The 16,591-nt window shown below is 32.1% G+C and overlaps 1 protein-coding gene across 1 annotated transcript in view; it reads right to left on the reverse strand.

Annotated features, from left to right (window-relative positions):
* LOC149416430 (serine protease 1-like) overlaps nucleotides 1–16,244 on the reverse strand; it is a 38,955-nt gene extending 22,711 nt beyond the window's left edge. Inside the window, exons 1-3 of the mRNA XM_089642001.1 lie at nucleotides 16,157–16,244; nucleotides 13,661–13,764; nucleotides 1,990–2,104 (exon numbers count right to left, since the gene is read on the reverse strand). Of these exons, the coding sequence (XP_089498127.1) occupies nucleotides 1,990–2,104; nucleotides 13,661–13,764; nucleotides 16,157–16,226 (289 nt within the window). The 5' untranslated portion in view covers nucleotides 16,227–16,244. The remainder of the gene's footprint in view (nucleotides 1–1,989; nucleotides 2,105–13,660; nucleotides 13,765–16,156) is intronic.
* Between the last annotated feature and the right edge of the window lie 347 nt (nucleotides 16,245–16,591).

The raw sequence follows: 16,591 nt of genomic DNA on the forward strand, positions 1-16,591 counted from the left end.
ATTGACTGCTACATGAAATGGGATGTACACATTGCTAATGTTTGTAAACGTCTACGAGCTATTGTGGGTAGGATTTATAAAATAAAATATTTCGTGCCTATAAGTACTTTAAAGTTAATCTACTTATCTCTGGCTGAATCCACTATACGTTATGGAATTACTTCTTGGGGACATTCTTGTAAAACTAATATAAGCTATATACAAACATTACAAAACTCCATTATAAAATTGTTAATCCATAAATATGCCAATCAACACAGAAGTAACATTAAATTAATATACAAGTCTCTGAATATTTTACCTGTCAGAGGATTATTGTTTTATAATATTGTAAGTCAACGTGTTATATTGTCTGATTCATTGTATAGGGAAAGAGTTTGCCATAAACATAACACAAGATTCACTCAAAATGAAGGACTGGTAGTTCCGAAATGTACTAATAAATATGGTGAAAGAACTTTAAACTATATAGTACCCAAAATTTTTAACCTATTACCAATGACAATTAAAAATAATAACATGTATACTGCTAATGTTAAATATAATCTAAGGAAATGGTTATTGGATAATAATGATCTATACTGATGCCCCTGAAATGGAATTCATAATCTTAGAAAATGGAAAAACAATTATTTTGTAATACCTCACTACCTACCTCTATTTATGAAACTATTGATGTACTTGTTGATAATACTAATTTGTTCATACATTTATTTTTACTTGCTTATTATATAAGGCTTTTATGCTGCTATTTAAACTTTTCTGCAATGTAACCAATTTATGTAATTATGTACCGTTCAAATTGTATCTTATGAGTGTATAAATGTTGTCTCTATGTCCCTGCTGACAAACTACAAAAGTAGTTTAGCGGGTTTAAATGTGAATAAATAAAAAAATAAATAAAAAATACTCAACCGTTAAACGGTGTTTTAGTTAAACATTGAAGTAAGGAAGAGAAAGAGCTGCCCATAAACCAAGTAGAAGTGACGTGGGCGTGTTCCATTCATTATTTTGTTAATCAATGAATCTGAGAGTATACAGGAACCTCGCATTGTATTATTATTATTTAGTGCAGATAACAAAATATGCTTACGAATACAATGGCGTACAAAAAACTTAACCCCCTGAAAATAAGTTTATCATTAACTCATTAAGTTTTTAAGTTCCATAAAATACATATGTTATTTTTTAAGATTATTATCTACACATTTGTTACGCCGAAACTTTAATTATATGAAATTCCATCGGTAGAAAAAAAACGCAAATAAGCTCCGAAAATTCTTAAAAACACGCTTTGTTCTGTTATTTAATATGTTATAGGCATTCACAGTGTATCTTTAAATGCAACTAAAACATTTGTATAGAGATTTTGCTCTATTTCAAACGAGTCGTGTTTTATTAAATATTTTCACCATTTTCGCTTAGTTATTTTTTTTTAATATTAGCGCGCTCCCTCTAACATTCGTATTTACTAATCTCCCTTTCAAACCATCTTTGAACGCTTACTACGGGGCCTTAACTATAAATCACAAATCGGGTGAACAAAAGTTCGGGCTTGTTTCCAAAACTGAATATTTGTTACACTATTTAGTTAGACACTTTTACGAAAGTGTTAAAATTTACCCACCTCACTCATTTTGTGAAAAATTTGCGATTAAAAAAATTAAAAATAGTTATGATTCCGAACCATTCATTGGATAACCAACACCTCTGCTATAGGTCACCCCGAGTGGTTCGCTTCGTTTGGTGACTTAGCAGGGGTGTCCGGGTTCATCGCGCGAGGTGTTTTTAGGATGCGCTTTCCCACCGGTTGGGGATTGGCTAGTTTGGGGAGACCCTTTGCAGCCATGTACCATCTCAAAATTTGACATAGGCCCTGAGGGAAAGTCTTCTGTGTAGGGTTAATGTTTAAAAAAATTCAATTTGCCAAGCGATTTTAAGCCTGTTACCTATGTTCTGTCAACTGTCAACCGTCAAATATCAACTTACAATCCATGGCCTTACTCCCGGTCTTGTTGACGTTGACAGTTCCGTAGGGTAGAGCGGGGCATGTGAAGCTCTTGCAGCACACCAGCGGATTCTTCAATCCATTGTAGGAACACAACTGCAAACAAATGTATTGATTATCAGCGACAGTGAAACACAATGAATAATTTAAGGAATTACTTACAAAATGATAAAACTTAACAAGTTTATAATAACATAACGATATTCTGGAGGGCGATTCTCGTTCTTTTAGCCTTAAGCTAAATGATAGCATTCGTCAACGACTGCTATCGTTTGCGAAAGCTAGCAGTCCGTCGCTTTTAACATCTTTTCTTAAGGCCGAGTGTAGTTTTTTATTAATTTAAAATAATGATAATATTACTAAGCAAATCGATTATGATAGTGTTTTCAACAAGTAAAAAAATTTTTATACATTTTTTAAATTAACATAGGCTTTGTAATTATCAAAATCTAATCGAAAATATGACCTTTTTCAGACCGTAATACGTGCGTTTTAAAAAATACTATTAAAGGCTGAATATCGTCAAAAAATACCTGAAGGGGTTTTCTTTAAACGTACGAAAAAAAAACTAAAAAATAAATAAAATAGGTTCGTAGTTTAATTTTTTCATAAACTCTAATTGTACTTGTTTTTAAAATGCAGATTATAAAACTTTGGGTACGTTTATTTAACAAAACTAAACGATAAATTACTGGTATTATATTTTTCCATTTTTTAAAGTTAATTTAATATTTTTTATACTATAATTTAAGAAAGAACTTTTAGATTTTTAAATTACTTTTAAAACAGGCCGTCTGCTGGCGCCTATTTGAAATTTTAAATACGGTAGAACATCGAACTAAAAGCTTCTTTTAAATATCCCAACAGATGGCGCTATCATGGTTCGCTATTGACTCTTCCCATGTCATAAGCCAATATTCAACGTATAAATCGGTTTCAGTTATTCAAGCCAAACGGCCACTGGCTTAGGTTATGCTATTCTGTATACTATACTGTAAAATTCTCGCCTCGAAGTTTGCGGGATCGAATATCGGAATGGGAAAGTAAATTTTATTTGGTTAATTTGTGTTATTCACAATTAATGAATTAATATACGTATGGTATATGCGCGGTACGTTCCATAGTGAAAGATACTCTCAGTATCGCCTGGTGTAAGACCACCATTCAGAATTGAAACGTTGCTTGAAATGGCTTTAGCCGTGTTTGGTGACCAAATCTGAATAGCCAGGTAGATTCACTTATTCAATAAATAATACCCGTTCTGCGGTCTAAATTTAAATAATGATTTGTGGTCTTTCATCGGGGCGATACTGACAGTATCTAACGCTCTGGAAAATGCCGCAAATATAATACTTATGTACATTGTGAAATAACACAAATTAATAAAATAAAATGTAGGTTGGTATTCGTGCACGCCAAGATTGTAACCCGCGACGTCACGGAGGTCGTCATCCTGTTGAGTCGGGCCATATCTCGATATTTATTATTGTTTTTGTAAATTATTCTAAAAAACATGAATGAAAAGACAAAACACAAATAACCTGACATTTTTAGGTCGGGATATCAATTTACCGTCCACTGTAAAACAACTTACAAAAATGTCCACCCGCGCAAGGCGTTTTTTAGTTCAAGTGGCATCGTTGTAAATGAACTGAATGTTGCCAAATCTGAGGTTTTGCTTCACCAAGGACTGTTGAATACAAGCGAATTTTGGGCCCGATGGCGTTTCTGTGGGCCTTAGAAAACAATAATGTTATTAATAACGGTTATTGTTGACCGAGGTAGAACGAACAGAGGTACTCTGTTTTTTGACCAGATGTAGGTATATTTTTTACAATGCGTGCATCTGACGGCCGGCCTGTCCGGTGGTGAAGCTTTGGACTCCCATTCCGAAGGTCGCGGGTTCGAACCCGGTGTACGCAAATAAAGAAGTATTAGCATTTATATCTGAACCTAGATATTTATTCTGGACCACAGAATCAATAAAATTTTATTTTGTTAAAAGTATTTTGGTATTTAAAATTTTAAGTACTTAAAAAATTATTTATTTATATTATTTCATTTAATTCATTATTATCTATTGAATTTAATGTGTTAATTATTGTGCATAAAACTATGTAAAACCAAATGCCAAAATGTTTTTAATAGAGATATACATAATTAAGAAATTGGCACATACATCATCATACATGTCATAATATGGAAAATCAGGACTAAAGATATATGAAGAAATAATAATAATATCAGCGATTAGTCATAATAGACCCGATATAGTTTTACATGAAAAAATTAAAAAAATTAACTTATATCATTGATGTCGCTATACCAAATTCCTGTAATATTCAAAAATCTGTTAGCGAAAAAATAAGAAAATACGCAGATTTAGGAAATGAAATAAAAAGAATTTGGCATTCTCAGACTATAAAAATATTACCATTCGTTATTTCGGCTACTGGCATTATACCTAGCTCTCTAATTAAAAATTTAGGCGTATTAGATCTTTCAAAAAAATTATATATAAAGATGCAAAAGTCGGTCATTTTGAATACATGTAGGATAACAAAAGATTTTTTAAATATTTATGTTGAGGGATCAGTAGGATTTATAGGCCCTGTTAGAAGTTCTACCGAGACGAACCCTCTGATATGAAAATATCTGGAGTCGGGGAATTATTTTCCCATTTGATCTTTTGTGAGTTGACGTGTTGTTCTTGTATTGTTTTGTATTTATTTTGCTTATATAATGCACTTACATAATGTTGATTGACTAGATGATCATTTATGGAAAAGTGAGTGGAAGGGTTTAGTTTTTCCTATGGGGAAGATTTAACCCGGACAACAAAATCGGAAGCATAAAAAAAAAGAAATGTCAGGCTTTCTGTAAAAATATTAAAATACATACAATTAAATTAAATGTTACCTTGTATATATTCGTTTATATTCTAATTAAATAAATAATACAAAAAAATAGTGCCATCTGGTAACTGAAATTCATAACTTTTATAACGAAGATTTACACTACCGCCATCTTACTGTTTTCAGGCAAACGTTTTTAAAATAAATTCTAGTTAGAAAAAATATTGTTTTGGAAATGAACAACAGAGTTCGTGTGTGTCGAAAATAGTTGATTTTGTCAGGTATACAATCACTCTTAACTATTAAGCGATTCTCGTTCTTCTGATAGCCTTACAAGTTCGATTTTGGAGAGACCTAGTAAAAAATCCTAAAGAAGCGTGGTTAAGAGCATCTACGAAATTGTTAAAAGATTATTGAAAACACAAATTGGTGAAATATAATTAAGTGACGCAAGGTTTCTAACTAAAACTTTAAAAAACAATTACTTTGTATTATAATGCAATTTAATAACTGCTTATTTTATTTATGAATGACATAAATAAGCCATTTATCGAAGATTTACGTTTTGTGAAAAGGTACTTACCTCGCTGGATAGTAATGACTTTGTTACAGATTCACCACTTCTAAAGTGACGTTTGCTGTCAAACTAACGCGGCCGAACGGCGCATGAACGGCGCTAACCAGCGCTAACTGTCACCCAAGTTGATTTATGTTGTCACCGTTTTCGTGTTCGTTTGCTAATTAACTTGACAAAATTGTTTAAAATGGGGTAAGCAAATGCTATATGTTGTAAGTAAAAGCATGATATCATTTAGATGCTTTTCACCCCAGACTGAAACGGAATTAACAACGTATTATGTCTGTGTACAATAGAACGATTGCATTTTTAGGTTACCTTTCGAATATCATAATATTTTTTACTAAAACGAAGTAAAAAGTGAGTCAGCTATTTTATTATTATCTTTCGTGTACATCATTGTGTTTGAAACCTAAGAATAGTGTGTAATAGTTACATGTCATCAATTGTCGTAAAATTCAATTTCAGTCTGCTGCAACAGAGTGGCACGGTCAAGACAATTCGATAAATTCTGCTGGCGGATCCATGATAGCCGAGCCAATCTTTTAAAATGGAGACGACATTTAAAACCTAGGAGATTAATTAAATAATGCTGGTCCACACAAGACTATAATCCAATGGCAAAAAGTAAGTTTATTTATCCACTTTGAATAGTGCCTGTTTGACAAAATGTGTTTATGTTCTGTAATGAAATATTCGTTTCAGGTGTGGACCACATTCAAATCTAACATGAGGACCAAGGTTGCCAAAATGCTGAGAGACCACCTGCATCGATTCCATATTAAATTGAAATTTCATTTGGGAACTGTAATAACATTTATAAATTTTTCACTAGGCCTATGTTAATACTATACATAACTCTGATTTGAGGTTTTGAAGCCAAGATGAAATGACGAATACTTAAACAAGTCAGTAAATTTCCAGTAGAACAAGAAAACTGCCACTCATGTCGTATGGAAAGTAATCAGAAACATTTTGTACTTAGTTATTATACTACATTTTATGACATATTACAACCTTTTATACTTTTGTAATAAACAACAGTTATAACAAATAACATTAGTTACTTTCAACACCTTTCTCATACAATTTACACCGTCCAACTATCTTTTTTTCAGGTATAAAACATATTATATATATATATATTTTTTTTTTTTTTTTTTTTTTTTTTTTTTTATTTTTTTTTATTGAAACATATAAACAAGGTTACAATTTAATGACAATATAAACACCAATATTTCAATCACTCTCCTAATAAAGCAGCTGCTTGTGTTTAGGAGAGGATATATATATAGGATATATATAGTATATATGTGGTATATATTTTTACTATATGTATATATGAATTATGTATTATATATTGTCTCATTTTATGCCTTCTGTAAGAAAAGTACAATTAATTCCGGTGGTTTAAAATTAAAAAAAACATGGTTCATATATGTACACAAAATTACAAAAGTTCATTAAAATTAACAAACTTTAGGGCTTGTGCGGGAGACCTAAAATACATTTTTTAATAAATAAAAATCGTTTCTTACTTATTTTTATGCCCTAATATTACTGTTTTTTAACTCGGAATAAACACAAAAGTTTAAATTTTAAACTTTTTTTATATTTTTTGAAAAAAATTAAAACTTTAGGCCTTGTCCGGGAGACCTAAACATTTTTTCAAAAATCCAAATTTTTTTGTGGTAAGTTGTGGTACCTAGTAGCAACTTTTTTTCAACTTGGAATTTGAAAACAAAAAAAAAGTTATAAATCGATACACCCTACTGCGCACTGGTAACACCTCGGTGAGAATAATTCTCACTGAGTTAGAAGAAAAAATAGTCGGTCTCATTGGCAGAGTGTCAATTGAAGGACTAGATGTGCCCAAAGTCCTTCCCAATGACGATGTACGTAGTTTATTTATGTTGTATGGTGCTATATCATGTTTAACAAGTACACGACTGATATTGTGTGTCGAAATGCAGAGCGGTTAAACACAAGATACATTTGGCAGAGAGGATATGCCGAGTCAAAATACCTGATTTGTGTATACACAAATTTATTTGTTAGTTTATATAATTATTTTTTACTAAATAATCAAATTTCATAAGATACAATTTTATATATTTATTTATTTCATAGAGATCTCTTCTTGCACGCTGATGAGCCTCCTGTATTTGTAGAGATGCTAGCGGTAGAGATGCAGTGGAGTGTTGGGTGAATACCCCGTGACAAGCACACAGTAGACAGACCTCCCCCTCCTCAAGCCAACCCCAACCAAGCCAGCCAAGGAGAAGACCTCGATTCGGTGCAGGTAATTCTTTATGCAAATAAAGTAGCTTCACGTCCATTTAATCTAAGTTCGCAGGAAAACCAACATGATCCTATACATCAAGTAAATAAAACAATAAATAGTTTTATTTATTTATATGCATTTAAATTATATTTTATAATGTTCGTAAGTCAATTAAAAATTATTAGAGATATCAATTTAATAGTTATTAAAATTTTCAGACCGAAACGAGAGCAGAGCTGATGAGAAGCTGATGGATTAGCAGAACGGCGCTATGTTGGTGAAGAAAACTGGTTCATCGATTCTGCTTATCCTGCGTGGATTGTGCTACACGACGTATGAATTTATAATTCGGGTCGCTCGTGCAGACTCATACACATATTCTTTTTGTTTTTAAATCGAATATTATATATCAATATCTTTGAACTAAATATAATGTTTCCCGTGCTATGTTGAGAGAAGACAATATTATTTGTTGTGTACTTGTTTTTGTTGAAAAATTATTTATAATTATGTGTTGTCAATAAAACGTTTATTATGTACTACATGTCATGAATTATTTATACCTATGAGCTATGAGTTTTCCTATTTCATGCCGGAGTTCCATAACACAAGGAACGCAGCTTCATCACTTTGCATTTACATCCAAGGTAACCAAGTTCGGATCACAAATCTGAAATGTTCATTTTTTATTATAATATGACTTTTTTGTGCATATGAAGAGCTCACCATTTGCACGTTTAAGGAGCGATTCCCGTGATGATTGCAGTACATATATTCCTGTACTGCAGGACCAACGATAGCTATATGAGTGAAGTCAATTTCTCCTATAGTACCAGGGAAAGGATCACCGGACTGCTCAAATATTTGCCTGGCCTTTTACCTATCTTCAGCAGTCAAATGAAATTTAACCCACGTCTGGAGTAGTGTGTCGTTGATGGCCGATGAAACATTTAATATGCATCGGCTAACCGACAACTGACAGACAGCCAAGCCCCACTCGCGTCCTTTACCTCTCTGGTACGAGCCCACAGCGTAAAATCTTACTGAAGTAAGTACCTGTAAAAAAATCAGCTATTAATAGAGTATCTTATTTTGTCATGGATTACATAGTTAATTGAATTTATCTCTCACCTGTGACTGGACAGACAGTCCATGCTTTCTTCTCGGTTGTAAGATAGGGGATAACGAGTTTTTCTGAATAAATTCAGGAACTCCGTTTGCCCCATTTCCATTGGATTTTGGGCGTCTCTTCAGATACGGAAAGGGATTCTTATTTCGTTCAGCCATCTTGCAGCCATTTTATCTGAAACTTATTATTATTTATGTAGAAATCCTCAATGGTATGTGTAGTTTATTGTAAATTAAATCACTTTTATCTGTCTGATATGTTACGTACTTTACAAACATCGCAATTACGTTATTCAATTCATTTAATAGCATTATTGTGCCACAAACAAGTCACTAATCATGTTTACAGTCAATACTTACGATAATATTAAGTTTTCTCTTGTTAAAACTACGCAAATATTGCTAATTGTCAAAACGTCACACTTAAATAAAGCAAATTCTCCGCGAATGCTAGCGTTCGGCCGGCAAAAGACAGGTCGAGGGGTACCCTTCGCGGAAGGCTATAAGTTTTGGCGCGCAATCGAAAATCTAAGGATTCCATCTGTCATCGAGAGAACCGGAATCGCTTCATACGAATAATCCGAGAAAAATTGTTAATTTAAATGAAAGGACAATTTTAGTGTCGTTAAGTAGAACGAGAATCGCCCTCCTGGATGAGACGAGAAGCAAGGGAAATGGATTACGATCGCTTTACATCAGAGGTTCCCAAAGTGGTCTATGTGGACCCCCAGGGGTCGATATCGGCTTGCTGGGGGTCTATGTCAGAGAGAAAAAAATTTGGGAGTCCACGAGATTCAAATGGGGGTACATACGAGCGGACCCCCATTTACCACAAGTCAACATTTAGGAGTTCCGTAAATGACACAATAGAGCCAACACAAATATAATAGACTGAGAAATTACTTATTTGATATTTGCATTTTTATATTTCTTAAAGTTGTTAATTGAGGTATATAGATAGAGTCTACGTTCCTTTTTGAAAAACGTCCAGGGAAAAAATGACGTTCAACATTTAAATGCACTTCACACAGAATTCAAAACTAAGTTTGAGGAAATTTTGACTATGAAAATGCAACAACAAGAAGAACTGACCGGAATAAGCACTAACAAATAACTTAAGGGGCAGTTCTTTAGGGCCAGCTACAGAAAGAAATTCCCGTTGCTTATCCTGCTTCATTTTCATTTGGTGTCATACCTCACAAGGGTGCCCCTGTCTGCAAAATGTAAAGACAGAGGAACTATACCGCTACCCGGTTGTTGGACAGGCAAGGGAAGGGAATATTTTTACGAAAAAAATAAATGATTATCACATTTGACGTTAATTGTTTTAGGAAATTTCAAAATTCAATTTGGCACACATTTATTTTTATTTTTACTGCTATATGAGAAAAAAACATAGTTCCGTTAAACCACAATTATTCAGTTCGTCAACACAATGTACATGTTTAATTGCAATGTAAATATGTATACATAATATTACTACTAATTATATATAAACATAATGTTGTTGTTACTTATTAGATATTTAGATTATTATTATTGGTACACGTAATATAAAATAAGACTTAATCAACATGCTAATAAATAACACCTATTGATTGATAGTGATGATAAGTATAAAGTATTTCTACTTGTGAGCCATGTGTTCAGTATAAATCTCAATCTATTTGTGAATTTACAATATTTAATGTTACTTGGCAACATTTTAAATATTTTGGGCACGTTATATTCTAGGGTTCGTAGTTGGTATTTATTATTGTATTTTGGAACAAGCATACCTTCATTCTTTGTGAACCTAGTGTTGTGTTCATGTTACATTTTTTTTTTTATATCAGAGTCAGATATATGTTGAATCAATATTTTGTCCCATAGTAAGGTCTGCACAGGAAAGATATTTAACTTTCGATACAACAATGAAATGTTACGTAAAAATATTTTTTTAACCAGTAATTTTTATTTTTTTTTATTTTATATATATAAATTAAAACCAATACATAACAAAATGAGCCTTTGTCTGTCCAACTGGGAAGGATTCCCGTTTCAGGACAGCCAAATTGGGTATTTAGAACATAATATTCTTATAATGGAATAGCGCGATGCTGTCAAAACAAATTTTGGGAATATTGTTGATTGCATTCGAAGTGACAGGATGGTTTCTTTATCCTTGAAAGAATCGCAAAGATGTAATTTATTACCAGGGTCAATTTGGATAACATTAGTAATTGCATTCAGAACAGATAAATGGTTTCTTTCGGGACATCACAAGTCTGAGATTATTTCCAGGGCATTTTGGAGAACATTAACAATTGTATAGTTAGTATTTCCACATTTTTAAATCAGTATAAGATATATGAATCCTATAAAACTTTTTTTAGAATTTCTTATGTGATAGAAATTACACATTACTAGACCAGAATATATGCCGTATGTTAAAATTTCGAATTTTTATTTATTAAATGGCTAGTCATTATTATACAGTAATCGTATTATACAGATTCATAAATTTAAATAATAATAACAATGAAGATCAAGTATTAGGAATAAATATAACCATTTTTAAACTTGAAATAAAAAGTGACTTAGATCCTTATCTCTCATAAGTATAAAATAACGATATATTTTAATTTAATCACAGAATTTTGATCTGATTGTAGGTAATTTAAGTCAGTTTTACAATAATGTCCCCAAGTGTTTATTCCATACCGTAGAATTGATTAATTTAAAAAAAAATTCAATATATTTCGTTTATAATATTAAAATCTGAAAGCGTGAAATACCTTCGAAAACATCTATGTTTAAATTTTATTTTGGGATGGGTTTAAAAATGAATGTCATCCGGGAATATTTCTAAATTGATCTTGAATGTGACAGGTGATATATGATTTGTTCTCAAAATAAGTACCCGATGGGATTTTGACAATGGTCCGTATGCAAACAAATATTCTGATTTCTTTGTATATTTAAATTAACGTTGCTTTGTTTGTCTCCTATAGACTCCAAAACTACTGGACCGATTTCGCTAAAAATCTCAAAGGTTGTTCTCATTAGTGTCAGGAATGTTTAAAGAGTGGTTTGCATGGTGGAAGAAGTCGGCGACGCCCGAGCTAGACTGAACGACCTAGACCTAGTCGAAATGATGTATCTTTTCAACAATAACAATGTGGATTTCATGATACTACATAAAGTGAATGATACAAGAAGTCGTGGAAGCTCGAGAAAGACATGGCATGATGAAATTAACCAAATACGCGTGGTAATATGACGCCATGAACGAAATAAGAGGTGCAAGGAGAATGTATGACGTGGACGTGAATGGTAGAAAAATTCGAGGACGCTCGTAATTTTTAAATTTATTTATACTGGGTTGGAGAACAATTCAGTTATAAAAACTCAGTTAACATACAAATACACATACAAAAACACATTAATTTTCACATACATAAATAAAGATTAAAAAATAAAACAAATAAAAATAAAAATTGAAAATTAAAAATAAATATGAAATACAAATATAACAGAAAATAAGAGACGAGAGTAATACATAATATAATCAGTGCAACATATTATTTAACAATAGCAGATTTTTTTTCTGAATCCATATAAATTATTGACAAAAATATCTACTTCAGCACACTCAATCTTATTATACAGTCGACACATTTGGGTCGGAGCGCTAAAATAGGCGATATTATTTTTGAAAATATTCAGGTGAAAAATGCTATGGTGTCTTACAATGGGAATTGGGGACACTTATTTCAATATTGCCAAGATATTATGAGGTATCAAGATGGCCGTGGATAATTTTATACAAACATATTAGGGCAGTCAATTGTCTTCTTATTCAAAGTGTATTAATCTTAAAGTATTCACGACGTGCGACGTATGATCAAAGATGGTATGAAAAATAATAGTCAAACCATTTTTTTAACCGCTTCTATAATGTTTTCATACTTGCAATAATATGGATTCCAAATAGAGCTGCCATGTTCAAGTTTACTTCTAATTAATGCATAGTAAAGGGATAGAATTCATAAAGGTTTTGAAAGGTTTAGTTATTCTGTGAATAAATCCCATAATTTTAAGTGATCTGGACTTAATGTCATTAATGTGTAAATCAAATATGAATTTAGAATCGAGAGTAATTCTTAGATATCTTATAGAAGACACTTTTCAAAGAATAATCTTATTAATGACATAAGAAAAAAATTTATAACCTTATTTCGAGTTTAAAATGTAACATTTTTCAACATTTAAGTGCATATCATTGACAGTACACCAGTTATTTAGTGTATCGAGATCATTTTGAAGCACTAGATAATCGGTAACAGACTTAATTTTACGAAAAAATTTTAAGATCATCGGCGATAAAAGCAAAAGCACATTTTAATTTCGAGCCAAGGTCATTTATGAATATAAGAAAAAGCAGGGGGCTAAGATTTGACCCCTGTGGTACTCCAGAAGTTAACTATAGGGGATGATTTGTATCCGTTAATAAGCCAATAAGTTTCCATGTATTCCTATTTGTTCTAGTTTCTTTAGTAAGATGGAACGGATAACTTTATAAAAAGCTTTTTGGAAATCAGTATAAATTGCGTCTACTTGTAATCTTTCATTAAAAGAATTACACACATAATTACAAAAGATTTGAGTTAATAGATCTATGAGGAATTGTTTACAATAATATTATTTCCACCTTATACACACAGTTTTCCGGTACACTAACAATCATAACCTCAAAATTTGGTCTAAAGCATTCAGCACCCGAGTAAAGCCGGGAACACGTCAAATATTATAAAATAAATGCATACCTTAGGAAGCAACCCTCTGCCGGCTGCAGCTCTTGCAGAAGCGCAAGCGTCGAAGGGTGCGCAAACTCCCGGGCTCCAGTCTGACTCAAGCACGCAACCGTCTCCTGAACAACACCATCAAATAATTACTATTAGTTACGATGTTTATAGAATACAATATATATATTTTTTATTTGGTACAATATTTTTTTTACATTTCAAAGTTTTCCAGTAATGTCGGCCTCACTGGGTGGCTTGCCCGTGCTGAGGCCTTCATTTTATAATATGAAAATATAATCTACTTAAAAAGAAAATAATACATTTAAAATATAATCTTGTGTGTTTGTGAGAGATGTGTTTATATTGGTTTTGTGTGTTACGTGTAGGTTTTATTTTTATTTTATGCTATGAAATTTTGGTAATATTGTCTTTTTTGTTCTTTAATCCATTTTGTAATTTTGTGTGTGAATTTATTTTTTTTCCTCAATTTTAATTTCAAGTTTTACACTGTTGAAAGCTTTTATAGCATGGTATTGGTAGTGTTTTTGTCCAAAGCTTGAATTTACTGTCGGAGTTTTTGTGTTTTCTTTGTACGCTTGTCTAACTGGTCTGTTAGTGTTATTTTGTGTATGTTGAAATTTATTTTTTTGTCAAAAATGTAGTTTAGTAGTGTTTTAACGTATAATTGGCGTATATCTAGTACGTCACAGCTGTTGGATATTTGGTCTGTATCAGTCAGTCTATTTTTTTTAGTATTACCTTTAAGATCGTTTTCTGTGCGGTTTCTATGTAATTGATAGCCGAGTTTGTTGCTCCTCCCCAAGCTATAATTCCATATTCTATTATTGATTGGCAGAGTGCAAAATATATTGTTTTCAATTGTTTTATTTTATATATGTTTCTTATGTTTAGGAAAATGTATAATATTTTATGGTCAACTTGTCGAAATTCGCTGAAATATATAAATAGCAAATGGGTTCAACTTAATTCATACAAGAGATAACTAATTATTTAGTGGGAGGTGGCAAAAGATGCATTCAATTCAAACAACACTTTTCTATATAATGGAGACAACTAAACATGTACTAAATAGTTTGGATTATTTTAATGATTTATGCATATTTCAACCTTCAACAAAACTTTGATTACCATCTCCTATCATAAAATTAGTTATTTCTTGAAGGGATTAAGTTGAAACCAAGTGCTATTTATATTGTTTGTGCACAATAAGCGTGGATGGGAATTCGACAAGATTAATAAATATCTTTTTTGCTTTTCATAATGTACATTCATTCGTTATAAAGATTAATCAAAATAGTGATGTAGCATTAAGCCTCGCCTTAATATTAGTTTGTTTTACACCTAAAATACATAGATAAAAAAAAAAAAAAACAGCGCCATCTGTTGGACGAAAAAGCAACACGCGCTATTGTTTCTCTATCTGCAGAGACAGACTGAGCCACAGCAACGCGTGACGGGGTACAGTAAAATTAATTTGAAAGAACAGTACATCTCAGAGGGAAAGTTTTACATAAAATAAAAAAATGTTACTGTTAAAACATAAGATTTTGTTAAATTTAAAAAAAATAAATAATATCATAATAATGATATCACATTTCAAAACATAAAAATGACTACCGACTGAAATAATTTAAAAAATCGCGTACAAAGCCAGTTATACCAGTAATTGTAATAATAATACCTGTTTTTATTCGCTTCAGATTGTGAGGAAAATAATTGAATCTATAGGGTTTTCCAATAAGAGGTATTATTTTGAATAGCCCGCTATTTCGGTAGATGTTACTTTTGAAGCTGTCTATTTTTGACATTTGACAAGTGAAAACTACGCCATTAATAAAAATGGAACGGTACATGCTTCAACAACACATTGAAATTATTAAAATTCTCTTGAGTGAATCAAATGAAAATCATCTTGAGTGATGAGGCCCATTTCCACCTCGGTGGCTTCGTCAACAAGCAAAATTGTCGCATCTGGGGCTCGGAAAACCCAAGAGTTATTGTTGAAAAGCTTCTCTATTCTCAAAGTGTGACTGTTTGGTGCGGTTTATGGTCCGGCGGAGTCATTGAAACTTACTTTTTTGAAAATGAGGCTGGAGCAACAGTCACGGTGAATTGATTGCGCTATTGAGAGATGATTAATGATTTTTTATGGCCGAAGAGATGATTAATGATTTTTTATGGCCGAAATTGAATAGTATTGATCTGGACAACGTTTAATTTTAAACAAAACGGCGCTACGTGCCACAAAAGCAACGAAACCATTGATCTTTTACGATTAAATATCAAAATAACACCTCTTATTGGAAAACCCTTTATTTTCAAATACGCACGGTCGAATGGGTTAAGCGATCAGTTCTTAGAAACCACGTAATTTACGACCTCCCCCCACTAATTTTTCTTCTGCAGAACAAAATACACCAAACATGGGGATGTCATAGTCCCACCAGCTCCGGGAAGTTGTCACTCGAATAAAACAGTTATAAAAAGTACTCATACCTTCTCGGGCAATGGAGAATTCTACGATTATGATAAAAACACAGACACATACGCACAAATAGGAAAACATGTCGCTCTTCGTCGTTTGACTACATCAACACTGATTCAGTGCAAATAAACATTTAAGCGTAAAACACACGAGATAAAGGGACGTATTGGAAAATAATACAATTTCATTAAAATTTAATTTTCGTTACTGTTACGTTTCCACTAAGACAAGATTACTAAAATACTGTATTTTTTTCATTGCAAAAATTCTGGTAATAACTGTAATGACGTACTAGATATACGCCAATTATACGTTAAAACACTACTAAACTACAATTTGACAAAAAAAAAATTTCAACATACACAAAATAACACTAACAGACCAGTTAGACAAGCGTACAAAGGAAATATAAAAACTCCGACAGTAAATTCAAGCTTTGGACAAAG

This window comes from Hesperophylax consimilis, chromosome 17 (genome assembly GCF_061612785.1).
Source record: "Hesperophylax consimilis isolate HC1 chromosome 17, BYU_Hcon_1.0, whole genome shotgun sequence".
Classification (NCBI taxonomy): Eukaryota; Metazoa; Arthropoda; class Insecta; order Trichoptera; family Limnephilidae; genus Hesperophylax; species Hesperophylax consimilis.